This window comes from Adiantum capillus-veneris, chromosome 11 (genome assembly GCF_014529385.1).
Source record: "Adiantum capillus-veneris isolate H3 chromosome 11, ASM1452938v2, whole genome shotgun sequence".
Classification (NCBI taxonomy): Eukaryota; Viridiplantae; Streptophyta; class Polypodiopsida; order Polypodiales; family Pteridaceae; genus Adiantum; species Adiantum capillus-veneris.
The window spans coordinates 107,831,748-107,855,885 of NC_140941.1; the positions used below are offsets into that span (position 1 = coordinate 107,831,748).

The following is a 24,138-nucleotide window of genomic DNA, read 5'->3' on the forward strand; positions in this document are numbered from 1 at the left end:
TTTAAAGTTTGAACAGGTTCACACTTTATTTTATTAAGTGGCTGGTCACTTTTAAGTGACCAGCCCTTTATTAATAAAATAAAGCAAGGCTCTAAACATCCAGCGCTAAAAACCTACGCATGGGCTGAAATCTGTGATCTCTCTCTCTAGGAGCGCCAGGTTCTGCTTTTTCGGCCCCTATTCCCGCCGGGTGCAAGGGCCTATAAAAGGGTAGCCAGCGTTCCAGTTTTCACATGCCGGAAGCAGCAGAAAGTGCTAGCGGTGGGATTCTGGAGTAGAGGCTGGTGACGGAAATTGCAAGTGTTCGCGTGACGACTGAGTACGGAGGTCGATTCTCCGAGCAAGGAGCGACAGGTATAAGGTGTTGATACGCATTGAGAATTGTTGCTTTGTGTGGTTTGTTTTGTAGGAATCTCCCGTCTTACGGGAAAGCCCCTCACGGGAAGTACGGCTTTATGCCTAAGTCCCTTACGGGAAAGTACGGCTTCGCGCCTAAGTCCCTTACGGGAAGGAACGGCTTTGTGCCCAAGCCCTTTACGGGAAAGCACGACCTTCGGGTCTAAGATTACAGAACGGAGGGGTTTCCTCGGGTTCTCGTGCTTGTATAAGAATTCTCCTTGAATAAAGAATACTCTTAACGGGGGGGGGGACCAGCCCACCTTTTGGTCCCCAATACTGTGTCTATCTTCTCCCTTCTCTCCCTTTTGCAAAGTATTTTATTTTTCAGATTTCTAAGTGCTTGTGTACGCTCCCGTTTTGTGACAGCATAGATGCATATCCTCCGGTTGCACACAGCATGATCATCGGAATTCCCATCAGAATCCATTAGCATCAATTAGGGGAATTTTCTAGTGTATTTAGCCTATTTTCCTATTTATTGGGATTTTCACTTATTATTTTTAAGTGACTTTCCAACAAAAGTAGGTAGGGCAATTTTGCTAAGTTACTATATAAGCAAACCAAAGCTCACACTTTCTGGGAGAAGAGGCAACAAGAGCTTCCCGCTCAACAGGCAACTTCTCAGCAGTACCCCCCTCAGCATCAAGATCCATCGCCATCCATCTTCCCCCATCTGGCGTTTTCCTCCACAGCAGTCAGCTATCGCCATCAGGACCACCTCTTGGCATTTTTCCCCTAGAGTCTAGCATCGCCATTACCCCTTGTAGGCTGGCGTTTTTGGACTCAGCAATTCAGCCAATCAGCATTTTGCTCACAAATAGCTTGGCCTATGCAGCGTTTTTACTAAAGCTAGGCCTTTGCATCAGAGTAGCCCATTTCAGCCCTGCCTTACCAGCGTTTTCAGCATCAAGATAGGCTTGTCCCTTCAGCGTTTTTGTCAAGCAGCACATACGCTAGAAAACCTGCAGCCTCAGCATTTTTACAGCAGAGATTTCAGCCCTTTACATAGGCAGATTCAGCATATAGAACAGTAGCAGATCAGCCCCCATTCAGTTGCAGAAGTCCCCCCCAAGTTTAGCAAAGAAAACGCAGCAAAAACAGTCATTTTCAGCCACCGAAACAGTCCCCGAATTCAGCGATTAGAAGATCCCAGATTTCAGCCATCAAGTGGTCGTCGTCATCATCGTCGTCGTCATCGGCATAGTCCCATTGCATCAGTCCATTGCATATGCATTTTACACCTTTGTGCAATCAAAGTAGACCACTCTCGCCGACTAGAGTGGGGCCTTCGGAGGAGGGTTTTACAACCTCCCGGGTGTCGTATCTCTTCTCTCTCCTCCTCTCAGTCTCATTCACTTGCACGCACAATATCCACTCACTTTGTTCGTGATCATAGCACTCTCCATGAGACGGAAGGCTCTCTCCTTCCCTAAGAACTAAAAGGAACCTTGAGCAATAAAGATCACTAATCTTGAGAAAATACAACATTCATTCCGCTGCACCTAACATCTTCGCTCGAATCAGATGAGCTAGAAGAACTGTTAGAAGAAGAAGAAGAAGAAGAAGAAGAAGAAGAAGAAGAACTGGGCACTCCTTCGAATCGAACACGCTTCTTCTGTTTCTTTGCCTTTTCAAAAGTTGTCTGACGACCCAAATAGCCCGAAAAGTCAGTGGCTTTCTTCTGCTTTTTACCGTGCTTTTCAGCTTTGTTTTGCGCGTCAAAAGGCTGAGCAAGTCGTGCATCCACCACCTCTTCTAATTTTCTCTTTGTATACTTCTTGGGATCAGGAGGTTTCTTGAGAGCGAATTTTGGGGGTGGTGTTGTGGTTTTCTGCCACTACGTGTGTACCTCCTCCAGAGAGGTCTTGCTCATATATTTTGCCATTTTCGGGTCTTTGGCAAAATTAAGCATCATCTTTGTTGCATCGCCGATAAATTGTCGGTGCTCCATCTCTTGACGCTCCGCCTGAGTAGGCCGAGGCGGGCCATACTCATCGCGTGAATCTTCGTTGTGATCCCTTCGCACATCTCCGGATGCAGAGGGAGTCGACCGATCCTTGCTTGAAGCCATAGGTGCCGCGGAAAAAAATAAATTGGGATCGGATTTCTCGTAGAAGAGAAATCGGCCGTGCTTTGATACCACTGTAACAGACTTGGACACTCCAAGTCAAGAATCTACCACGACAGCACCAAATAACCACTTCAAAACAGTTCACAGTTTACAATTTATTCGACACTGGCCCGGCGGAGTACCGTGCCTAGAGATATTGGCCCCAAAGACTGGCGCCCCTTTCGGTATTCTTTTTGTATTAATCTGAGTTCAAGTACAAGAGTGCGGGCAGGCGCTCACAGCCTCACACTCAGACTCTGCGTTCAGATACTTTGAGTTGTGAGAGGCCCGCTCACATATTTAAAATTACATGGGTTGCTAAAAGCAGAGCCCCAAAAGCTAAAAATCAAAAGCCTTAAAAGCGTCGGAAAGCGTAGAAAAAGCATTGCTCAAAAGCTGCCCTAAATCTCTGCAAAATGCGCCGCAAATCACAGGGTTCCGTACTGCTGCCACGTGTCATCCATACGGCCAGCCACGTCAGCATCTGCCACGTTAGCATTTTTTGCAGCCTTTTAGGGTTAGGGTTTACATTAAAATTAGGATTTTTGATTTTAGGGTTATGGTTTCAACAAAATTAGGGTTTTTGATTTTAGGATTAGGGTTTTTTGCAGAGCGGGTAGCCACGACATCACTTTGTGACACCCTTAAAAGGTGGACAATGGCACTCAGTCAAAACCTTTTCCCTCACGGTTGTGTGACGCACAACATCGTTTTCTTCATCAAGTAGCCATCCCGTACGGAATATGCTGCTACTACCTCCCCATTCTGTATTCGAGTGAATATAGTGAAAAAAATCCGGATTGATGGCGTACTGAGCAACCATACCCTCGAAGCTTCTATGACGAATCGCGGAAATAGCCAAGACTAGGGGCTTCCAAGACAATGCATCTGTTACCAAGTTTTTTTGTCCGTGCACATGGACAATCTGGAAGTGAAACTGTGACAAGATGTTACCCCACCGCATCTGCTTTTCTAAAAGCTGCTTCTGTGACAAGTAGCGTAAACTCTGATGATCAGTAAAGACCGTGAAATGGGTTTCTCCGACTCTCCCCCTTCCCCATCTACGCCACGGTTTGCACCAAATCCTATGGAGGCTTTGGTCAAAACGAAGATGGACATGATGCTACAACGTTGCGCCACCTTGGATTGCGAGCGTGATCAAGCGTGCTTGACGGCCGAGGAACGAAAGGCAATCTTGGATCGCGAGCGCGAAGAACGATGGTTAGCCTTGGAGCGTGAGCGCAAACAAGCGCGCTTGGCGGCCGAAGAAAAAAGGGTAGCCTTGGAGCGTGAGTGTGAGCAAGCGCGCTTGGCGGCCGAAGAAAGAAAGGCAGCTATTGAGCTTCAGCGTGAGCAAGCACGCGAAGCCCAACGCATAGTAGCCGAAGACAAACGAGTGGCCTTGGAGTTAGAGCGTGAGGCGTAGAGAGACCAACACATGCAAGAGTTGGTCCTATAGGTACTCACCTCAAAGTTCGAGCCGGTCAAAGATGTTGGCAGTTCATCAGGTAGCACAAGCAAAGATTCGGACTCCAAGCACCCATCGACTCTCTCTTGTACTTTGAACACAGATTAATATAAAAAGAAATACCGAAAGGGACGCCAGTCTTTGGGGCTAGTACCTCTAGGCACGGAACTACGCCGGGCCGTGTCATCTTTGTGAATTGTTGTCACGTGCACATCTAACCCTATGTGCATGTGGACAAGCTATCTCAGGTCTAGGGTTCTGGTCAACTTAGGAAGTGTTCTGGTACCTTTGTGAGCTTGTGTGCAGGCCGTGCAGGTCTAGGCACTTAGAGTAGTCGTATATCCTCTTGTTGCACACAACATGATCATCAGCATGACATTCAGTACCCATCATGAGCATTTTACAGTGCTTAGAACCCATTTTCCCCAATTATTCATTTTTCACTTACTATTTAAGTGACTTTTGTTGGAAAACTGGATAGGGCAAATTTGCTAAATATCTATAAAAGAAACCTAGCACCAGGCTACCAGCACTTTCTGGCAGAAGAGGCAACAGAATTTCCAGCAACTTGCAGTGCACCTTCTCAGCAAGACCAACAACTAGCCTAGCGTTTCTAGCCAACAGCAGAATAGATAGCGTTTTGGCTACAGTTTCAGCCTAGCGTTCTCAGCAGTACCAGATTAGCCCTGGCGTGCAAATAGCAGATCAAGACCCGTGTTTTTGCAGATCAAGCTTCGCGTTTTCCAGATTGCAGCCAGTGTTTTGCAGTTTTCCAGCGTCAGATCAGCCATTGCATCAGCGTTTTCAGTTTTCAGCACTTAGACACAATTCCGTCCCTAGACACAATTCCGTCCCTAGCCTCGTAGATCTCACCTACACGCAACAGATCCTCGTGTACCGTCAGATTAGCCAGGGTTTTCAGATTCAGCCCGCTGTTCGCAAATTCCAACATCTGCGTTTTCAGCGCATCGTCGTCGCGTCGTCGCCATCGCCGTCCTCGCCGACACAGTGCCAATATTCAGCAGAAAGTCAAAAGATTGCAGATTTCAGATTTTCAGCCCTAGTGTTTTCAGATTTCAGCCAGTCCTCGTCGTCGTCGTCATTGTCATCGACATCGTCGGCAAGTCCATTGCATCTAGACCATTGTACCAGATTTGTGCAATCAATAGCATAGACCTCTCTCGCCATAGAGAGGGGGGACCCTTGCAGGAGGGTTTGAGAACCGTCTGGTGTCGTATTCTTCTCTCTCTCCCTCGGTCTCAGCACCTTCATTCACAGTGTCATTCCCTTTGTTTGTGATCATTGCACTCTCTTACTAAAGGAACGGAAGGCCCCCCTTCCGTAAGTAAAAGAAACCCTTGAGCACAATTCGGAGCACTCATCTGAGCAAAGTTCAACATTCACTTCCGTTGCACCTTACATTGGTATTAGAGCTTTGGCAGTGTTCTGTATCACTCAAGGAAAGAACCACAAGAAATTTTTTGCTTGTTGCGGTCGCACGTAACCCAAGTCCACTTGGGTGTGTTGATTCCTAATCATGTTTTTGAAGAGTGACAGGTAACCCAAGAAAGAAGGGCTTGTCCATCCTCCCCTTGTTCCTCTTTTCACTCATTGAGAGCGGACCGTGCACTTAGCGGATGGCCAATCGACTTGAGGTGGGAAAAAGCAACTTTGGTGTGAGCGCAAGGCCGCCAAGGGGTGCGCCCGCAGGGAAGAGTCGAGAGGGTAAGAGAAAAGCTTTCTCAAACACCGATTGCAAGCTGAGGAACTCAAGAACCTCAAGAACCTCAAGAACTCAAGAACCTCAAGAACCCAAGAACCTCAAGAACCCAAGTTCCTCGAGAACTTAAGTACCCAAGATCTCAGTTTATGCTCATCACCCGAAGCGGAATGGATACTTTGGGTGAAGGTGATGCGCATGGAGATGGTGACAAAGAATTTTTCCCACTAGGAGGTCTTTCCGACTCTCCTCCTTCCCCATCTACGCCACAGGTTGTACCAAATCCTATGGAGGCTTTGGTCAAGTCGATGATGGACATGATGCTACAACAAGAGACGCAATGTGTCGCCTTGGATTGCGACCGCGAAGAAAGAAAGGCAGCCTTAGAGCGTGAGCGTGAGCAAGCGCGCTTGGTGACCGAAGAAAGAAAGGCAGCCTTGGAGCGTGATCGTGAGCAAGCGTGCTTGGCGGCCGAAGAAAGAAGGGTAGCCTTGGAGCGTGAGCCTGAGCAAGCGCGCTTGGCGGCCGAAGAAAGATAAGCGGCCTTGGAATTAGAACGTGAGGCGCAGAGAGACCAACGTATGCAAGAGTTGGTCCTACAGGTACTCACCTCGAAATCCGAGCCACTCAAGGACGTGGGCGAATCATCAGGTAGCACAAGTTGAGAAGCGGATTTCTAACAACCCTGTCACCGAGAAGTTGACGTTCAGTAAGTATGACGGTAAGATGGATGCTACTATTTTTCACTCTTGGTTGCATCAATTTAATGCTTACTTTGCGATAACTAAGAAAACAGGAAATAGCAAGGTTTTGACGGCAGCCATGTACCTTGCTGGTGATGCCATTAATTGGTATCACGCATGGCAAGAGGCACAGTTAACCGCGCACCTATAGGAAGCCGAAGAACTCTCAAAATGAATCTAAGGGTAAAGCTAACTCACTTGCTAAACCTAAGCGCACTGCTCTGATACGAATGTAAGGTGCAGCGGAAGTGAATGTTGAACTTTGCTCAAGATGAGTGCTCCGAACTGTGCTCAAGGGTTCCTTTTACTTACGGAAGGGAGAGCCTTCCGTTCCTTTAGTGAGAGAGTGCAATGATGACAAACAAAGTGAATGACACTATGAATGAAGATGGAGAGAGAGAGAGAGAGAGAGAGAGAGAAAGAAAGATATATTAACGTCTCGAAAGAGCCAAAATGGCCCATGAGACAAGAAACCATACATCTGGTAATACATCTCTCGTCTATTGAAACAGAAAAAAAAAAGATCTACTCAACATCATAGTGATGTTTGAGTCTACAAAGCTAAAACTGAGAATATGTACAAATACATGACTGATCCCATCCAAATCTGACCATCAACTCTCTTATCTCCCTGTCCTCTATCCCAGGATATCCCAGATGGGTAGATCCAGTATAGAGAGGCCGCTGAAAGGTGGCACTCGTCTCCGATGTCGAGCGATGATGGCTCTGATTTGGTGCAAATGGCGGGGTCTAGGTCGAGGACCGGGTGGTCGAGGACGGCGAGTACGACCCTGTGCAGTGGCCTGATCAAGACGGACTCCTCTAGGCCTCGATGGATGTGGTCCTGGGGGTGGGGATGTATCCATAGACGGAGTCTGTGTCCCAAGGTCCTCTCCCTCTCTACTGAAGAAGTCACGCATAGTGCCCTGTCGATCTGCTGGTGGAGAACTGTCTTGTAATAGTTTGTCCCTGTGCCTCCTCAGCTCTAGTAAAAAGAGTCGGAGGCATCTCTGGTCCTCATAATCCATCACCCGACGTAATGGTCCAAAGCCCTCTCTGAAAAGGCAGTGGTATCTCCCCCTGATCTCGTAATAGACTGTGCAGCGGCAAATGTAATGCTCCTCAGATTCCACCTCTTGGTGGCATAGCTGACATGTCCTATCTGTCCGGGCCATCTGCATGTATCTGCCTGTCTCGATGCGTAGTTGATGGGAGGAGGTACGAATCTGCCCAATGGCACTGCGCAACCCATGTGAGAGATGTACATCCATGTATGCTGGCCGAATCACAGACGGTTCTCAAACCCTCCTCCAAGGGCAAAGAAAAGGATGGGTAAGGTTGGTAAAGTTTAGAAATCCGACTGTGGATGCCAAGTGGTTGGAAGAGGGGACTCGATAGATCATCGTGGGTTGTTGAATCTTTATATTGAGGCGTTTGGTTTAGAGCCTACCAATATTTAAGTTTTAGGTTGTTTCAGTTGTTAGAGTCTGATGCAATGCCTTCTACATTGATGGAGCCACTCCATTCCTTTGTCAACAGATCAATAGAGTCGGGGTATGGGGTTGTGCTCTATAACACAATTGAGGTACTGAGCTGATAGTGCTATCAATAGGATGAAACATTTAAGAGGTGGGTAGGTAGGAGTGAACGCACTCATAGTGGAGAATCCCTGGGGCTTGCAAGCCTATATGGTTGTGTCGCATATCGCCTTCTACATAGATGGAGCCACTCCCTCCTTTGTCAACAGATCAATAGAGTTGGGTTCATAGTAGTCATATGGGGTTGTGCTCTTTAACACAATTGAGTAGTCATAACAGATCAATAGAGTTGGGTTCATAGTAGTCATATGGGGTTGTGCTCTTTAACACAATTGAGGTACTGAGCTGATAGTACTATCAATAGGATGAAACATTTAAGAGGTGGGTAGGTAGGAGTGAATGCAATCATAGTGGAGAATCCCTGGGGCTTGCAAGCCTATATGGTCGTGTCGCATATCGCCTGCATGAGTGACTGTAATGGTCACATGGCCATGTAGTGTGCAGCAGCTCATGTTGAGCTTGACATCTCAACAATTTGACCTCGAGCTGAATTTATTCTTTCTTTAAAAGCAGCACATTTGAGCCACAAGCTTCAGACCTAGTACAGTAATTTCTTTTTTGCTAAGGAATCACTTAGAGAAACATTTGTTGCTGCATGTAAGCTGTAGCAACCATGTCTGCAGTTGTCTTGGCACTGAAGGCTTTGAGGTTTGTGCTTTTCACTTTTACTGCTTCACACATCGACATTGTTAAATTATTTGTCTGTTTGTGCATTTTTGTTTTGATAGAAGACTGGATTATCCCCTCAGATACAGAAGTTGCTTTGAGGATGATGCAAGAACAGTTTCCAAAAATTGACAAGGTGTGAATATTATGGCTGTACTTCAGCCTCTTCTTCTGTTGTCAGTGCATTATGCTGATGGACAGTAGACCCTTATGACAGTTGTGAAGTACACATTTTTGCATTTCATTAGAAGTTTTGAGGTTTTTGTTCCCATTTATGGTTTCAGGTCTCTGTCCCTCCATTTGTACTTCTCTCCCAGCTGTACAGTACTGTGAAGGATCGTACTTTTGTCGACAGGGAGCTGGAGGTTTGTGGAGATGAAGCATTTGTGCATTCTGAAAATTTGAAGTTTCCATTAGTATTTTGTAATTTGCATTGAAATCATGAGTAAAAATAAGTTGAAGCTTTACCAAAAGTGCATATGAATTGGTTGCTACTGTTGTGCTACATCTGCTATGCCCAAGTTGATCGCTTGTTCACTACAATGTGTTTTGGACTCAATACCAGCGGGGCACTTGTGTTGCTTTACTGCCCTCCATGAAACGTTGTATTCTAGATAACCCAGTGTGATAAACTGCCTTGTTAACTTGCAGTGCTACCTTTCTAAGTTACCAACACCGTTTTTTCCAGTACACTGCATGGCTTAGCTACTGGCGACAGCAAGAAATCTTTGATGTGGTCCTTTCCAGAATTTATCTTTTTCCAGACTTGCCTTTGGGCTAGCATCAGTCTCATAGCATTACTATCTTTCAGTGGCTAGTCGCACAGAGAGGGACAGCGGTGGGGTCTGACTAGCTGCTAGCGGGACTCCCCGCGATTTATACTGGATGTGGGCACCCCGAGGAGACTGAAAAATACTCTCTTTGGGATTTCCCCCAGGCACAACAGCTACGGCTACAGGATTTTCATGCGATGGTCTCCATCCTCCCAGATATGATGTACTCGTGGGAGGCTGCAACATGATCAGTTTGCGTAATATGAGAGCGCAAAAAAGTTGAAATTTGGCTATTTCAATTGACTGATCAAAGAGTAGTAATTCTGTGTTGTCTTATATGAATGTTCCTTAAATCAGCAAATGGAAATTTTATTAGTAATAAAATTCAGCTTTCCTTGTGGTGTTTCAATTTTATTCACATCTGTCACAGCGTTTTGTAGTAAATCACTTTGTTACTACTTGTAGGTTATGAAGCAGCAGAGACTTGTTCGTGTATTTAAACTGAGCACTGGGCAAGATGACTTTGCAATTATGTTCTTTCATGATTATATTGCACAGGTGAGACATGGAGGTCCTCACCTCTATGGTGCATCCTCTTGCCATAAACTATCAAAGTAGACAGGTATTTATTGCAGCAACTGATGCTTTAATATTGAATCATGATAATGTTGAAGGATGTCCTGAATCCACTAGTGCCTGAATTTTATCGCATATCACTGGACTATCCACGTGAATGCAGCTCTGTTTAGGTCTTTTGGTAATTGTAATTTCTTTCTAGTTGAAAATTGCAATTGGTTTTCAATGGTGTCTCAATCATATTAGATGCCCATTGGATGGTACTTTTATTCATTCTTACTAGTTTTATGTCACAGCTAAGTACAGTAGATGCATAATAGAAATGGGAAGCTACTTCTTTTGAAGGCCTTTTATTTATTTATTTGCAAGAAAATGATCCTTCCATTAGTTAAGATAACTGCCCAATGGGCTACAACCTGCCCTTGCTAGAGAGGGCTACATCAAAGTGTGGGGAGACTCTCCCAATGAAAAGGTAAGATATGTACAATGATGGCTAAATCAGGATATGGGAGGAAACAACCACACTAGTGGACGGTACTGCCATCTAGGCTTGCCATGAACCATGGTGAAGAAGGGCCTTGGTCGCCAAAGTCGCAAGAAGGCCTCGTGGGCGCTCTAGCATGTGGCCGGAGCTGCCCTGAAGTCTCTGAAACTAGCCCCTGAGTGTATGGGTCAGCTCCAGCCAAAGGCCACATACAGTCTCCGCCGGTGGGACGGGTCGAGCCTTGAAGATGCGGAAGCAGTGGGCTTTCCAGATGTAACAAACTTGGACACTCCAAGTCAAGATTCTACTGCGACATAGCAGAGATTCACTTCAAAAACAGTTCACAGTTCACAATTGATTCGACACGGTCCGGCGCAGAGTTCTGTGCCTAGAGATATTGGCCCCAAAGATTGGCGCCCTTTCGGTATTTCTTTTTGCATTAATCTGTGCTCAAAGTACAAGGGAGTGGGAGGGTTCTCACTCTCAGACTCTTCGTCCAGATGTACTGAGTTGTGAGAGCCCAACCCATCTATTTATTGATTACATGGGATGCCAAAAGCAGAGCCCCAAAAGCTTTCAGTTTTTAAAAGCCCTGAAAATAAAGCAATTTATCCAAAAGCTCTTCCAAAAGCTTGTGTAGAGTTTCTCTTGCGCAAAAAGCAAGTTTCCGTACTGCTGCCCGTAAATCACAGAAGTCCGTACGCTCAGCCACGTCAGCGGAAATTGTGCGGCAAAATCCGGGAGGCCGTACGGCATGCCACGTCAGTATTTCTGTGTGTGTATCCGTTGCCACCCTTGTCCAGGGCCAATGACACATCACCAGTTTGTGACATACCCCCCTCTTGAAGGCATTGTAATCGCCCTCGATTATGCCTGCAAAACAGACTGAAGCCATAAACTGTTAGTACCGATGCACTATGAACACACATCTAGCACAATGACCAGCCTTGGGCGGCTGAGTGTGGCACGGATGGAGTTCTCCTGCGAGGACAAGCCGTCGTAAGTTGGCCCATCTGTCTGCATATGAAGCACTGGTTCGGGAGTCCTGAATACTCCACGCTCTGGTGGAGCTGGCGGCCACTCACTCTAGGTAGGACTACCTTTGGGAGAGTGTGGGTGTCCCTAACCAAAACGCGTATTGTAGGTATACCTATTGTCTTGGCAACGACTAAAGATGTCGTGCATGGGGTCTCTAAGACCGCCACTCACTCTAGGGAGGACTACCTTTGGGAGAGTGCGAGTGTCCCTAACCAAAACGCGTATTGTAGGTATACCTATTGCCTTGGCAGCGACTGAAGCTGTCGTGCATGGGGTCTCTAAGACTGTCCTGACCTCGGAAGTAATCCTGGATAGAAGCGGGATGTACTCTTTTCTCAAGCCGGGGAAGCAAACCGAAATGAGCATATCTACTTCCTTGACAAGAACATCAAAAGCTGGGTAGAAACCATGGCACCACTGGCGGAAATAAGCTCTAACTACTCGGATGGCTAGCGCGCTCATCGGAATGACCTTGGAAGCCATCTCGGGAGTCTCAAACTCAAATTGGTAATAACCTCGCCCAAGGAGCCCTACGTCCATGATCTTGCCTAGCTCCGCAAGAAGGCGGGCCCGGAGGAGGTTGTGCACCTCACTTCTGCTTGGCCGGTGGGGTGTCGATAATCTTGCAGATGACAGAGGTGGCCTAGAGTCGTTCCACCTCTGCTGCAAGGCTTGCTTGCTCCGTCGGCGATAGAGCAAGTCGATGGTGGGCTCTGCAGGGTTTGGCGAGGGGGCCTCGAAGTTCGTCTGAGTCCCTTTGGTGCGGAGCAGGAGCCTCCATCTGTGTGTTGCTGTGAAGAAAAAAGGCAAGTCGAAGTCGAGGGCAACGAGTCGAAGAAAAAAAGATTGCAAAGCGAACAGTCAGCAGCAGAAGAGGGGGGGAGGAAGGGGGGGCCCTGCAGCGCGCAGGCAGGGAAGTGGGGGGAGAACGGCAGCAGCAAGCGGGTTGACTCTGTCAGGATAAGTTCATCTTGTTCAAGAAGAAGAAGATGGCCTTTTATTTTCTTTATTAGGCTTAATGTCAAAGATCTGTGAAATCGTCTTCATATTTGGTTTTCCACAATAAGTAGAATTGGTCAGTCATGCTTTCAGCAATGCTTCCAGGAATTTTCTCTATTCTCTTTTTATCGGCCATTTCCACATTGTGGCTCAAGGAGTCGACTAAGCAAGACTCAAAATGCAAGGTAATGTAAGAATTTTGTGAGCATGCAGTGCATATACTTGATGTAAGAATTTTGTGAGCATACAATGCATGTACTTTCAAAAACAATCAAATTTATTGATTGAGAGATTAGATAAGTCAAAAACTCCAAAGGGTTATTGTGATGCTTTCCAATTTGGTGTCGTGAGTCATAGAGGCTGGTCACTGGTGTGTATCTCTGAGAGTTTAGTGCCTCTGGCTCAACAGAGAGGTCCTCAAAGGCTAATTGAGATAAAAGAGTGATGTGTAAGACTAGCTAGTTGCATAACAGTTGACTTGTTGAGATTTTTAAAGATGGCAGGAGGAACTAAGAAATAGTTTGGGAAGAGGAAAGAAGCATGCATTCCTTTTGGTGGCTCTTTGCAAGGAAGAGAACTGTTACACATTGATTTAGAAGATAGCATTTACAAATTTCAGCCTGCTGTGTCTTATACTCTCTGTGTATGTTTTGCAGGTGAATGCTGCCAAATCTCGTCTGGAAGGGAAACACCCACAAAAAGATCTGATAATATTTGATTGGTATATCAATCATATTCTGCCCATCCATAACGATGTTGGTATTACTTATATGCATCTTGTAAGTGCTATTTTTATGGTGGTACATACATATCATATATAAGCAAAATAGCTTTTGTTTATGGATGCCCATGCACCTTATTGACTGGATCACTATCTCAAGTAATATTTTACTCATTATTAGAGAAATATGTATGATTAATCTCTTTCCTTGAGTCCAAAACTTATTGTGGATTGGAACTTGGCTTTCAGGAATCTCTTCTGTATAGAGTTGGGCAAAGTTTGCATGAAAATCACATTTCACTCCTCATAAAGGCTGGTTTTCTGGTAAGCCATTGTTTTCCAGTATCTTGTGCAAATTTTTTTTTCTCTACTGTGTCTGATGTTGTGAAGGTTATTTTGCTGCTTTTGTTCAGCACACTTCTCTATGCAAACCACATCTGGCAGGACCAATTTAAGCAGTGTTTGTGGCATCTCAGTTCTGTAAAAAGCAAGCCTGTCAGTTCTGAGTTAACATCCAAAGAATTGAGCTCCCTTGCAAACATTTTAACTCTTTCTGTTACACAAACTCTCAAACAGGTCTCCTTTTGGAGAGGTTTTTTCTTTCCTTCAAACATTAAAAGGGCGTGTGTGCATGCACACGTGCATGTGTGTGTGCCCATGAGCATGTACAAATGCACACATGGGCCCGTGGCACAAATAGTGGTTGGCAGCTAGTGGACACATGCCCTGAGCGCTCAGAATGGGCTACATCAAGAGACTTGCCAGGACTAGCTGCATTGTAAGAGTATGTGGGTACAATGGTTCCCTTAGTAGTTTGCTGCAATTTCACCCTCCTCTTTATAACCTGCACTGCTTATTCTTATAGTGTGTCGCTTTAATGATTTTCTGGTTAATTAAAGTAGTTTGTTGTTGTGATTTTTTTTTTGGTTTTGTTTTTGAAAACAATCTTTGTACTGTTATTGAGATGTTTTAAGAGGCCTAGATTGCTTGCTAGTAGATTATGTCCCACACAATCTCATTTGATCACCCTTTTTTTGATAAATTGTATTATAGTGAATCTTGGTGTCTCTTAAGCATAATTTAGGTCACAAAATGATGACATGGCATGACCAACTTGAAGGACTGGCCGAGAGGACAAGGGGTTACAAGAACTGAACCTATAAAGAACTTGCAGATATGGGGTTTTAGGCTCTCCGCCGGTCATCCAGGTAGAACTGGACCCTCAAGGGGTTGTACCTTCGCGAAGCTGTTACAAACTTGGAAACCCCAAGTCAAGATTCTACCGCGACACAACAGAGATTCAATTCAAAACAGTTCACAAAGTTGACACGGCCCGGCGTAGTTCTGTGCTCAGAGGTATTGGTCCCAAAGACTAGCGCCCCTTTCGGTATTTCTTTTTATATTAATCTGTGCTCAAAGTACAAGAGAGTAGGCCGGCGCTCACTCTCAGACTCTGCGTCCAGATGCTCTGAGAAGTGAGGCCTAGCCCACTTATTTATAGGTACAAGGGATGCTTAAAAGCAGAGCCCCAAAATCTCTAAACTCAAAAGCTTTTAATCTCAAAAGCAATTGTCCCAAAAGCTGCCGTAAAAATCTGCCAACGTAATTTTCAGAATTACGTACAGCGTATGGACTTCCACGTCATCAGCGTGAAATCCGTCGCAAAATCCAGGATTTCGGGGGTCCGTACAATGCCACGTGTCAGCTTGTCTGCGTATAATCCGGGACCTACCACGTTAGCAGTGTGTGTCCGTGTACGTGGGCACTGCCATGTCATCAATTTGTGACATACCCCCTCTTGAAAGAATTGTAATCGTCCTTGATTATGCCTACAAAAACAGACAGAGGCCATAAACTATCTTAGTAGACACCGACTGTTAGTACCGACGCACTAGGCACAACACATGTAGCACATGTACCAATCGACAGTTACATCACCGGACATCATAGGACATCACATGACAAATCACATTCAAATTCATTCCAAATCTCAGACCATGATTAATCGGCAACGTATTTAGTAATCTCATCTAGATCCAATCGGGACCTCATAGATGCCCGATTAACTAATCCATACTGCAATCATGTCTATAGAGATTTATGAGACTGAAATGTTGCAGCCATTTCGTCTTTCAGTTCTTGCACTCAAAGAAGTCGAGTACAAATCAATCAGTTTCATTTTCGGGAATTCCAGTTCATAAAGTCATACAGCAGAATACTGTCAGCCGAGCAGTATCCCTGAAACCCAAAGGGACATTAGTGACTCTATATCGTTGACAAAGGAGCGAAGTGACTCTCCTCTTGTGCAAACCCACTGCACTAGATTCACCCATGCTGAAATTGGGGTTCTATTGGAGTAGACTATGCTAAACCGAATGCTTCTAGGTAAAGTTCCAAAATCTGAGGAGTATCCACTAGGTCCTCCTCCTCCATCCACTTCGCATCCAATGCAGGATATTTCTTGAATTTAATCAAGAACCGTCTAATCACTTTACCTTTAATCTTTGTGCCAATATCTGTTCTCAAACGAGAATCTCCTCGCTTTCCTCCACTTTGGGTTGCTCATCTGGCTCCCCATCATCGGGCACATCGCCATTAAAAGGCTTCAAGAGACTCACATAAAAAGCATTGTGAATTCTCCAAGTATCGGGCAGCTTCAGTCTAAAGGAGACATCATTTATCTTTTATTTTATCTGGAAAGGTCCATAGTATCTCATGCTAAGCTTTGGGAAAAGCCGCTTCTTTCCCTTTTTCTTTCTTAGGCGTGCCTTCTCAAAACATAAGAACACCCAATCGTCTTCCTTTAATTTCAAATCGCGACAGTGTCGATCTGCTGCCTTTTTGTGTCTTTCCTGAGATTTCGCTAAAGCCTCTCGGACCTTGGCAAAAGCAGTGTCCAAGTCCCTTGTGTACTAGTCGGCTTCAAAAATTTTATCTTTCGTGCTAAGGAAGGGTGGAACCTTCGTAGCACCTTCAATAATCTCAAATGGCGCCTTTCCGGTCGAAGAGTGGATCGTGTTGTTGTAGGCAAATTCCACCAAGGGCAAAAACTTTTCCCATTGAGTCTTGTGATAAAAAATGTAAGACTTCAATAAATCCAGTACGATTGAATTTGCAATTCAGATTGCCCATTTGTGTGCGGGTGGAAAGATGACGAGAATTGCAACCGTGTGCCAATGTTCTCCCAAATAGCCTTCCAAAACAAACTCGTGAAGCGGGGATCTTTGTCAGAGACTATTGTCTCAGGCTTGCCATGTAATCTAAATATCTGGGCAATGAACAGTCTTGCTAAATGATCCGGCTTGAGTGTTTTCTTCACTAGAATGAAATGAGCTTGGTTGCTAAATCTGTCAATAATAGTCCAGATACCATCGTGCCCACTCTGTCTTCGGGAGATCAAAAATGAAATCCATAGCAATGCTTTCCCAGGGGTGGGTGGGAATGGGTAAAGGCTGTAACAATCCCTGTGCTTTATGCCTGTCAAACTTGACCTTCTACCATACCAAGCAATTGCGCACAAAGTTGTCCACATCCTTCTTGAGTCTCGGTCAAAAGAAGTAACGCTCCACACCTTTCAAGGTGGTATCAATGCCGTGGTGACCCGTAAAAGGTGGACGATGGCATTCAGCTAGAACCTTTTCCCTCAACGGCTGTGTAATGCACAACATCGTTTTCTTCATCAAGTAGCCATCCCGTATGGAATATCCTGCTACTACTTCCCCATTCTGTATTCGTGTGAATACATCTGAAAAATCTGGATCTGTGGCGTACAGATCAACTATGTCCTCGAAGCTTCTATGGTGAATCGCGGAAATAGCCAAGACTAACGGCTTCTGGGACAAGCATCTGTCACCAAGTTCTTTTGTCCCTGTACATGGACAATTTGGAAGCGAAACTGTGACAAGATGTTAGCCCCCCGCATTTGCTTTTCTGAAAGCTGCTTCTGTGACAAGAACTAGCGTAAACTCTGATGATCAATAAAGACTGTAAAATCGGCTCTGAGTAGGTAATGTCACCATTGAGTAAGAGCATGGATAACCAAAAGCTCTTTCTCATAGATCTGTGTTGTCAATTACGGCCTTGAAAACAAGCGGCTCTCATAGGCAATGACATGGCCTTCTTGCATTAAGACTGTCACAAAGTGATGACGTGGCTACCGAGAGCAGAAACCCTAATTCCTGCAAACCCTAATTTCTGCCAGAAACCCTAATTTTCAGAAACCCTAACTGCTGGCTGAAACCCTAAATGTGGTGGAAACCCTAATCTGGTGGCTGAAATGCCACGTGGCAAGCGTACGGTTTCCTGGATTTTGAGGGCTGAAAAAAAAAGCTACCAGCGACGCAAATTGGGCTGATTTCTATGCAATTTTGCTTTATGCCTCCATGTAAGGGAGAGAGAGAGAGAAAAAGTTGCTCTGCTTTATTTTTACTAAAGCCATAGAGAGAGCTTGTGAGAGAGAACACTTGCTTTTGATTTGCAGCTTTTGGGGCTCTGCTTTTGGGCATCCCTTGTAATCTTTAAATAAGCGGATTAGGGCTCACTCTGGAGAGCATCTAGACGCAGAGTCTGAGAGTGAAACCCTAACCGCTCTCTTGTACTTTGACATTGATTAATACGTAAAGAAATACCGAAAGGGGCTCCAGTCTTTGGGGCCAATATCTCTAGGCATGGAACTCCGCCGCGCCAGTGCAAATCTATTGTGATCTGTGAATTGTTCTGAAGTGGTTATTTGGTGTTGTCGTGATTGATTCTTGACTTGTAGTGTCCAAGTCTGTTACAGTGGTATCAGAGCACGGCCGATTTCTCTTCTACGGAAAATCCGATCCCCAATTTTTTTTCCGCGGCACCTATGGTTTCACGCAAGGATCAATCAACTCCCTCTGCATCTGTAGATGCGGGCAGGGATCATAACGAAGATTCCGGCAGAGAGTATGGCCCGCCTCGGCCTACTCAGGCGGAGCGACGAGAGATGGAGCGTCGTCAATTGATCGGCGATGCAACAAAGATGATGCTTAGTTTTGCAAAGGACCCAAAATTTGCAAAGTATATGAGCGAGACTTCTTTTCAGGAAGTGCACGAGCAGTGGCAGAAAACCACAACACCACCCCCGAAACCCGCTCTCAAGAAACCTTCTGCTCACAAGAAATATTCAGAGAAGGAATTACAAGAGGTGGTTGATGCACGGATTGCTCAGCTTTTGGACGCGCAAAAGAAAGCCAAAAAGCACGCCAAAAGCAGAAGAAAGGCACTGACTTCCCGGGTTATTTGGGTAGTTAGTCGACATTTGACAAAGCAAAGAAACAGAAGAAGCGTGTTTACTTTGAAGGAGTACCCAGTTCTTCTTTTTCTTCTTCTTCTTCTACTGACAGTTCTTCTAGCTCTTCAGATTCGAGCGAAGAAGACAGAAAATGTAAAAAGCGAAGCAAGAAACAACGCTTCAGAAAGGGCAAGAAAAAGGCAAGGAAGTCTAAATTTCGCCCAGTGACTGACAATTCTTGGGCGGACTCGTCTACAGACAGTTCAGACTCTGATGACGGATTATGCGAACAAGAAGAATTTTTATAAAGCCAACCAGTATGACTTTCTGGAAGATAAAAGCAAGAAAGTCCGAGAGTTTAAGGAAGGTGGACACTCGATCAAATTTGACACTTTTTCATGATACTCAGATGCTTTGAAGGCTTTGTCTTTTATACAGCAGTTTGACCATCGCTTTCGCGGGAGAAGGCTACTCAGAGCACTTCAAGATTCGGAGAGTTGCCTCTTACTTTAAGGGTAATGCTCCCACTTGGTGGTCTACGCTTATTTTAAACAAGACTGCGCCAGTTAAATGGCTGAAATTTAAGAAGCTTTTTATTTATTCTTGGTTGACGCAAGAGTATGAACGCGATATACGAGCTCGTTGGAACCATCTTCTGTTACTTGTTCTACTTAGGGTTTAGGCCCCTCGGCTGGTAGCTCCGTTCTTCAGTAGGTCGACACGTCAGCAATTTGTTACACTTTGGCAGTCTGACCTACCCCACAGATGAGGCCATGATACAACGAGTCGAAACAGACTTCTGGGAATGAAAGTAGAAAGAAAAAGAGCAACCCAGAGAAAAAGGATGCACGACCCAAGCTTACTCCTCAGGAGCGAGCTCGATTCATCAAGGAGTGGAAGTGCTTTGGATGCGGGGAACATGGACATATCTCCGCGAAGTGCCCTAAAAAGGCACAGAAAGAATAGAATGATAAGGACGACGACAGGCCTGAGAGTCCGAGAGCAGCGGAGGAACGTAGACGAAAAGGCAAGATGAAAACAGGATTGGTTCCAGATTGTGTTGGTACCGATCCCAACACCATGGACGAGAGTACAGAACTTTGCCGATATTGGGGCAAAGTGAAAGATCAAGAGGCCCTGATATTCTTTGATGGAGGAGCCAAGGCCAACTTCATTTCACCGGAATTGGCGGCACGGCTCGAGATCTCTCCCGATCGGATGGGACCACTTGCAGAGGTAGTTCTAGCGGCACCCGGCAGGGACGTAGCCATTACACCTGTCATTGGCAAACTTCGGTTGCATTGTGAGGGGTATTTGGGGCATGAGGACTTCTTCATAATGCCTTTGGAGGGTTGTGATGTTCTCTTAGGGATTCCTTGGTACCACAAGAACAACGCCGTGGTCGATTATTAGGCGAGGAAAGCAACTTTGACTACAGAGAAGGGCATAACCATTGTACTTGATATTAAACTGAAGGGCGAGTCTGTCCCTATTGTATCGGCTTCGGCCATTTTAAAATTAATAAAATCCAGTCTGTTTGTTTACTCAATCTTTATGAAAGAATTGAGCGATAACGATAGGACAAATATGTCTAAACTTGATAAAGAATGCCAAGATTTTCTCCACTCTCATGCCAATTGCTTCTCAAAGGGCCTGCCAGGCGAGTTACCACCCGCTCGTCCTGAAGATCATACCATTGATCTGATACCTGGAAGCACACCACTGAACCGGCCACCTTACCTGTGAGCTGAGCACAGAACGAAGAGATTATGAACCAAGTGAGAGACCTCTTGGAAAAGGGTCTTGTCCAGCCTAGTACTTCACCGTATTGCTCTCCAGTGTTGTTGGTTTTGAAGAAAGACGGATCTTGGAGAATGTGCATCGATTATAGAGCTCTCAACAAAATCACCATCAAGAACAGATTTCCGATTCCTAGGATCGATGACATACTCGACAGGTTACAGGGATCCTGGTGCTTTAGCAGGATTGACCTGAAGAGTGGATATCATCAGATCCGGATCGCGCCCGGAGATGTCTACAAGACAGCCTTTCGGACTACTTTTGGGTTATTTGAGTTTTTGGTGATGCCAAGAAAAGTGAATTTTTGCTACCAGAGATACACTTTTTGGGACACATTGTCTCAGCAACAGGAGTGCAAATGGATCGAGACTATACGTGATTGGCCCGATTTGAAGAATGTCCATGAAGTTAGATCTTCTTGGGACTGTGTTCGTACTACAAGAGGTTCATACGAAAGTTTGCAGAGGTTGCTTCCCCTTTGCATACCTTGACATAGAAAGGAGTCCCTTTCTCGTGGGGATCCATAGAGGTGTTTGCCTTTCAGACATTGAAAGAGAAATTGACTACGGGACCAATTTTGACTTTGCCGGATTTGCAGAAGTCATTTGAAGTATATTGTGATGCTTGTGGTCGTAATCTGGGTGCGGTCTTAATGCAAGAAGGCCATGTCATTGCTTACGAGAGCCGATTGTTCTCTAGGCCAGAGATGACAACACAGATTTATGAGAAAGAGCTTTTGGCGGTTATCCATGCTCTTACTCAATGGCGGCATTACCTACTCGGAGCAGATTTTACTGTCTTCACAGACCATCAGAGTTTGCCCTACTTCTTGTCACAGAAGCAGCTTTCGGAAAAGCAGATGCGGTGGGCGAACATCTTGTCACAGTTTCACTTCCAGATTGTCCATGTGCAGGGACAAAAGAATGTGGTGGCAGATGCTTTGTCTCGAAAGCCGTTGGTTCTGGCTGTTTCCGCGATACATCTTAGGAGCTTCGAGGATATGGTCGACCAGTATACCACATACAGATTTTGGAGATATTTTCACACGGATATGGGATCGGGAGACAGTAGCAAGATACTCCATTCGGGAAGGCTACTTGATGAGAAAAACCATGTCGTGTGTTACACAGCCGTTGAGGGAAAAGGTTATGACTGAATGCCACTGTGAACCTTTTACGGGTCACCGCGGCGTTGCTACCACCATGAAAGGGGTAGAGAGATACTTCTCTTTGCTGAGACTTAAAAAGGAAATGGACGAGTTTGTGCGCAGTTGCTTAGTATACTAGAAGGTCAAGTTTGACAAGCATAAGGCACTGGGATTGTTACAGCCTTTACCCATATCCACCCGCCCCTGGGAAAGTATTGCAATGGATTTCATTTTTGATCTCCCGAGAACACAGAGTGGTCACGATGGTATCTGGACTGTTATTGACAGATTTAGCAAACATGCTCATTTCATTCCAGTAAAGAAAATAGTCAAGCCGGATTACTTAGCGAGACTGTTTGTGGCCTAGATCTTCAGATTACATTGCATGCATGAAACGATTGTCTCCGATAGAGACCCCAAATTTACGAGTTTGTTTTGGAAGGCAATTTGGGAGAACATTGGCACGCGGTTGCAATTCTTGTCATCGTTCCACCCGCAGACTGATGGGCAATCTGAGATTGCAAATTCAGTGGTTTTAGATTTATTGAAGTCTTGTATCTCAAATCAGAAGACTCAATGGGAAAAGTACTTACCTTTGGTGGAATTTGCCTACAATAACACGATACACTCTTCGACGGGGAAGGCGCCATTTGAGATTGTTGAAGGTGCTGCGAAGGTTCCACCCTTCCTAAGCACGAAAGATAAGATTTTTGAAGCGGGTGAATATACGCGAGATTTGGATACGGCTTTTGCCAAGGTTCGCGAGACTTTGCAGAAGTCTCAAGAACGACAGAAAAAGGCAGCGGATCACCATCATCGCGACTTGAAATTGAAGGAGGATGATTGCGTGCTCTTACGTTTTGAGAAGGCACGCCTCAGAAAGAAAAAGGGAAAGGAGAGGCTTTTTCCAAAGCTTAGTATAAGATACTACGGACCTTTTCAGATCACTGAAAAGATAAATGATGTCTGCTTTTGTCACCAGCGTGTGACTACTATCTATCCTTTTTGTTGATTTCTTTCTTATTATTTATTCATTTTCACTTTTTGGAAACACCCTTCTGGAAATCTAATTGCCGTGCATTGCATAGCTAGTGTGGAACTTTTCAGAGGGAGTCCAGGCCCGAGGGCAAGAGAGCACTAAGGTTGGACAAGGACTATGGTTAGCCAAAGTGGGGTCATTGACTAGCCAATTTGGAATCCTTTGCTACAGAGGCTACATTTCAGTTCTTGGTGTGGCTGTAGTGTACAAAGAGGGTCAGATGACCTACAAAGATACAATGGCAGCATCTCCTAAAATTTAGGGAACTGCTATCTTGGGACCTGAAAATGTGTTCGCGTCATTATCTCCGGAATGACAAAGGGAACATTTTATTACTCTGCCGTGAAGTCAACTGGGCAACCGGTCGGGAGATTTTTAGGCGGCGACCACGAAACGGGAAATAGCCTGTAAATGTGCCAAGTGGCACATTTCTGTGCACTTTCCTCATGCAGGAAGAAGTGGCGCTGATTTTAGGAGAAGGGAGGCTCATTTTCAGTTTCTGTCACAAGTTGAGAGCTATGGAGTGCTTCCTTTCCCTCTTATGTACAGTGCGGTGCCAGGAATGATGCCTTGCACGCTACGCACTGCTCTCTCTCTCCCCTATGGCAGTATGTTATGCCCCTCTAGTGGGCTTTTCATTTGACCAATGTACAGTTATGTGGGTTCATGCACGATTGCCGAGGCAAGAGCGTCTTGCACAGTTATTGGATTAGCTAGCGTCTAATCCCCGCAGGTACAGGTGAATTCGGAGAGGTTTCACGTGCGAAATCTCGTCCGATTCAAAGGGCAAGTAGCCCTACAGGTGCGGGAGCTCGAGGACTTGCTACGGATGCGACCGGCACGCAAAACGGAGCCCGAAACAGTGAATTACAGCCTGCTGTGTATTTTTGCAGGTTTAGGGTTTTGGCCCTAAACGGACCCTAATACCCCCAGGAGGTTCAGGGACGCGAGGGGACCGTTGTATAGGTGATCTGGCGCATTTTCGGGGCAGAAAACAGAGAATTTAGTATGTTGCAGATTCTCGCCAGGTTTTGTAAAGTGCCCGAATGCGTCAGGAAAGTCATCCAATGCGTGGAGATATTGAGTGTGAAGGGTCCTAGTACAGTTATACTGCCGAAATCGGGCTAGAACAGTTGAAATTCAGCCAAGATTGTGCGGGGCAGCTTGTAGGGAACCACAGCTTTTATTCCCTCTTTTAAAGAATAAAGAAATACCGAAAGGGGCGCCTATTTAGGGGCCAATTTGGTGTCGGTCTTCTCATACAGGTGCAGTCTAGGAACCTGTATCCCTTTCCCCTTTGTTGTGTCTTGAAAGTACAAGTAAAGTGGGCGACAAATTAAATGGGTGAAAGCAAATAAGGTTTAAGTCTAAGGTCTACCGCCCTTTTTGGATTAAACAGGCCGGTTTCACCTTTCGATTGAAACTGCCAGATACTTGGAGGATTCACAACGCATTTCATGTGAGTCTCTTGAAACCTTTTAAGGGTGATGTGCCTGATGATGGGGAGCCTGATGAGCAACCCAAAGTGGAAGAAAACGAGATTTCTTTGTTCCTGAACAGATTTTGGCACATAAGGATAGGAAGAATAAAGGTAAAGTCC

At 45.4% G+C, this 24,138-nt stretch overlaps 1 protein-coding gene across 2 annotated transcripts in view; it reads left to right on the forward strand.

Moving 5' to 3' along the window:
* Positions 1-24,138, forward strand: part of LOC147447803 (Serine/Threonine-kinase) — an 87,952-nt gene that overhangs the window by 45,869 nt on the left and 17,945 nt on the right. The window contains exons 2-6 of one of the 2 annotated variants that reach the window (XM_086523513.1): positions 8,767-8,840; positions 8,989-9,069; positions 9,943-10,035; positions 13,231-13,353; positions 13,545-13,619. In XM_086523513.1, the coding sequence (XP_086379639.1) occupies positions 8,767-8,840; positions 8,989-9,069; positions 9,943-10,035; positions 13,231-13,353; positions 13,545-13,619 (446 nt within the window). The remainder of the gene's footprint in view (positions 1-8,766; positions 8,841-8,988; positions 9,070-9,942; positions 10,036-13,230; positions 13,354-13,544; positions 13,620-24,138) is intronic. The other variant, XM_086523512.1, reaches the window with a different exon arrangement.